General features: G+C 51.8%; 1 protein-coding gene across 1 annotated transcript in view; it reads right to left on the reverse strand.

The window, feature by feature from the left end:
- Positions 1-406: 406 nt before the first annotated feature.
- The window catches only part of LOC125486984 (phosphatidylserine lipase ABHD16A-like), a 3278-nt gene continuing 152 nt past the window's right edge, over positions 407-3532 (reverse strand). The window contains exons 2-6 of the mRNA XM_048616694.1: positions 3342-3465; positions 2337-2441; positions 1276-1339; positions 674-730; positions 407-530 (exon numbers count right to left, since the gene is read on the reverse strand). Coding sequence (XP_048472651.1) covers positions 407-530; positions 674-730; positions 1276-1339; positions 2337-2441; positions 3342-3465 — 474 coding nt within the window. The remainder of the gene's footprint in view (positions 531-673; positions 731-1275; positions 1340-2336; positions 2442-3341; positions 3466-3532) is intronic.

The following is a 3532-nucleotide window of genomic DNA, read 5'->3' on the forward strand; positions in this document are numbered from 1 at the left end:
GTCAGGAGTTACTCACCGCAGGATTCCCAGCCTCTGACCTGCTCTTGTAGCCGCTGTGTTTATGTGGGGAGTCCGGTTGTGTTTCTGGTCAATGGTAACCCCCAGGATGTTGATAGTGGGGGGATTCAGTGATGGGAACACCATTGAACGCCAAGGGAGTGATGCTTAGATTGTCTCTTGTTGAAGACGGTAACCCGTCAGGATGTTGACAGTGGGGGATACAGTAACAGTGATGCTTGTTTCTGGATTAATGAGTCCTGTCCTACAGTTCAGGGTGATAGCAGACATCACTGAGATAAAACCCTGGGGCCAGTTTTCCAAAGAACAGCAGAGGATCTTTGCGTGCACTTGACCGATGTCGGTAAAAAGCAGGCCTGGTAACCACCACCCTGTTGTTGCTCGGGCCTCAGGGTCTATCCAACTGGCCGCGGGGTACAGCGAGGGTCCGCCCGTAAGACCCCCACAGTGCTGAGCTTCCGTTGGCGCTCTCGACGGTGTTGGCGTCACAAGACAGGCTGTGACCAGCACGGCTGGTAGGCAAAGGGGCAGAGGGCAGGCACAGACTTGCGGTGGGGGGGGGGGGGGGGGGGAGCGGGGGGGGAGGGGGACGGAGGGGGTCAGGAAATAGACCACCCTGAGACAGAGAGAGAAAGGGGGAGTGTCTCCTACTCACATGGTTGTGATTATTTCATCCTTCGTCCTCCTGATCAGTAACACAGGCCCCTGGTACCTTCAAACCAAAAGGAGACATTTAAGCCGCGTGCACACAACCGTCAGCTCACTCAGATACAATTCACAACCGACAAACAAGGTGCTGACAGTGGAGCTTTCTTCGATAATCCCCGCTCGGGGCAGGGGCGGGGGGGCAGTGCAGTGCGATTTGAGAATGCCCAACCCAGCGACTGGCCCTGACCGTAACGCCATCCAGAACTGCAGCTCTCAGAGATCAGAGCAGCCGCCCGCGCTCCGGTCTCCCATTTAACCACCCAGGGTCAAAAGCTGGGCCATCCCTCTCTGTCCCTCCCCTCCCCTCCCCTCCCCTCCTCCCCGGTACAAAGGGGGCAGAATCTGACACTGTGGGCCCACAGAGGTGCCCGATCCTGCTGACTGAGCCCCGCAGGGTTTAAGGAGAATGGTTTACACGGGGATCACAGGGTCACGGGGAGGCGGGGGTCAGGGTCGGTAGGGTTGATGGTGAGGTGGTGTTGGGGGGGTCGGGGTGTCACACACTGGCCGCAGGGTCACTGCCTCCGTCTTTAACCCTCACCGACTCACTTGCACAGCTGCTCTGCATTGTTGAGGTTCAAGTAGTCTCGAACTGTCCGCGTAACCAGACCCTCTGGTGACGACACGAGGGAGAGAGACACAGAGAGGGAGAGAGAGACAGAGAGAGAGAGAGAGAGAGAGAGAGCGAGGGAGGGAGCGAGGGAGCGAGCGAGGGAGGGAGGGAACAGGAGAGAGAGGGAGAGAGTTAGAGTCCAAGGTCATCATTGCTGATTGTACCAACAACAGGAGCGAACACCCCAGAATAAAACAGGCAGACAATGACACCTGTATAATCCGCTTTGGGAAAAAACACCAGCTAATGCCCTGGGGCTAAGGGTTCAGGAAGTTAAATTCAATTAAATCTTCCATTAAGAGTCAAGCCGAATGCCGTGGGTCTGGAGTCACGTGTAGGCCAGTCTGAGGAAGGACAGCAGATTTCACTCCCTGAAGGACAATGGTGAACCAGAGGGGGCTAATTCGGGTCAGTGAACACATCGAAGAGAATGTTTTCAAGGAACATCACAAAAAAAAACTAAAGCTGCAAGAAACCCAGAGGGGCATGCACAGGGAGAAACAAAGTGAACAGTTTGCCAGTACCAATGTAAGGTTTGGAAAGGTTCACTCTGTTTCTCTCTCCGCTGTGAGGATTTGTCACAGCTCTTTCTGAATTTATTCCAGATTTCTCAGAAAACCCACAGTCCTTTGTTTTAGGATTCCTTCCAAACTCTCCAAGCTTCTCTTTAGTGCAACCAGACTGTAGGTTCACATGTGGTGGGGTGTTTTTTTCATTCTTTAAAAACTGATGGCGATGTGAGGGGTTGCTGACTGGGCGAACATTTATTACCCAGAGCACAGTGTAGAATCACAGTCAGGCAGATTGCAGTGGGTCTGGAGTCACGTGCAGGCCAGACCAGGCAGGTGAGATTTGAACCCACCTACCGTTCCCCACCCCCCGACACACACACACACACACACACACACACACAAACTCCAGAAAATCAGCCTGGTCCCCGGGATGAGGAACCCAGTGACACTGTGACACCAGCAACATCCGATTAAACGTTACTTACTGCAGTTCTCTGGCATGACCTTCAACGCAAGGGGTATCAGATCATCAAAGGAAGCATCCAAGACCAGAGAGCTGATCTCTGGGTAGGTCATCGTCGCCCAGGTAGCTGAAAGGCACACATTGTTCAAAGTAACCTTTACGGTCGGCAGTAAACAACAGAAGCATTGATCTCACAAACGGTTTCAGTTTCCTTTCTCTGCTCTGCTCCAGGCGCCGGGAATCGATTGCAATTAAGAGCTAACTTAATCCTCAGCGGTGGGGCAGCTTGTAGAAACAAAGATTCAGGATAGATTTGGTAACCGCGTGGAAAACAGTGAGCTGATTCAGAACAGCCAGGACGGATATCTAAAGGGGAAATCATGTTTACCTAACTTGGGAGATTTTGTTTTGAAGGGGGAACATAGAGGCTCAATGGGAGTAACGTCATTAATGTGAAGCACACGGAATTTCAGAAGGTAATTGTTTCTACAAGCTTCCCCACCACTGAGGACTATGTTAACTCTTCATTGCCATCAATTCCCAGAGTCTTGAGCAGAGCAGGAAAAGGAAATGCATTTCCGTTCCTGCCTTACAGAACTGGGGAGATGGCCCCGGAGTTGAGATGAGAGAGCCTGGATCATGTTCCATCTGTTTGCAGAGGACCCAGCTCTGCCTGTGAACAGATAACAGCTTGTAGGGATGGTGAGGGAGTGAGCCATACTTGGTGCATCATCTTCAACTGGTCGTTAGTCCAGTAAACCACATGGGATGCCACAAAATTACTGTAATGTAATGAGTGTGAGAGCTAACTTACACACAGCCAGCTCCCACTAACAGCAACTGGATAATCTTGCAGTTGTTTTTTTTAAAAGAAATATTTGCTTCAAGTATAACATCGGGGAGGCCACCAGGGGTAATGTTCCTGTTTGAAGTTTAACTTTCCAGCAGGGGTCTTGGGGTCTCAATTAAGAAGAGGACAGGGGTGGCGGGGGGGGAGTGGTGTGTGGTTCCTGAAGATAGCTCTTACCTGTGAAACCACCGATAGACCAGGCGTACATAATTATATCTTCGACCTTGAAGTTAAGGCGATGGATGGCGTACTGTACGACCACGTCCATGGCGTTGGCTTCATTCTGAGGGAAAGGTACACCCTGGGGAGACATATACACACAGAAATCAGTCACAGACACTACTCCCTCACCCCTCACCCCTCACCCC

Source organism: Rhincodon typus, chromosome 35 (assembly GCF_021869965.1).
Source record: "Rhincodon typus isolate 14 chromosome 35, sRhiTyp1.1, whole genome shotgun sequence".
NCBI classification, from domain to species: domain Eukaryota; kingdom Metazoa; phylum Chordata; class Chondrichthyes; order Orectolobiformes; family Rhincodontidae; genus Rhincodon; species Rhincodon typus.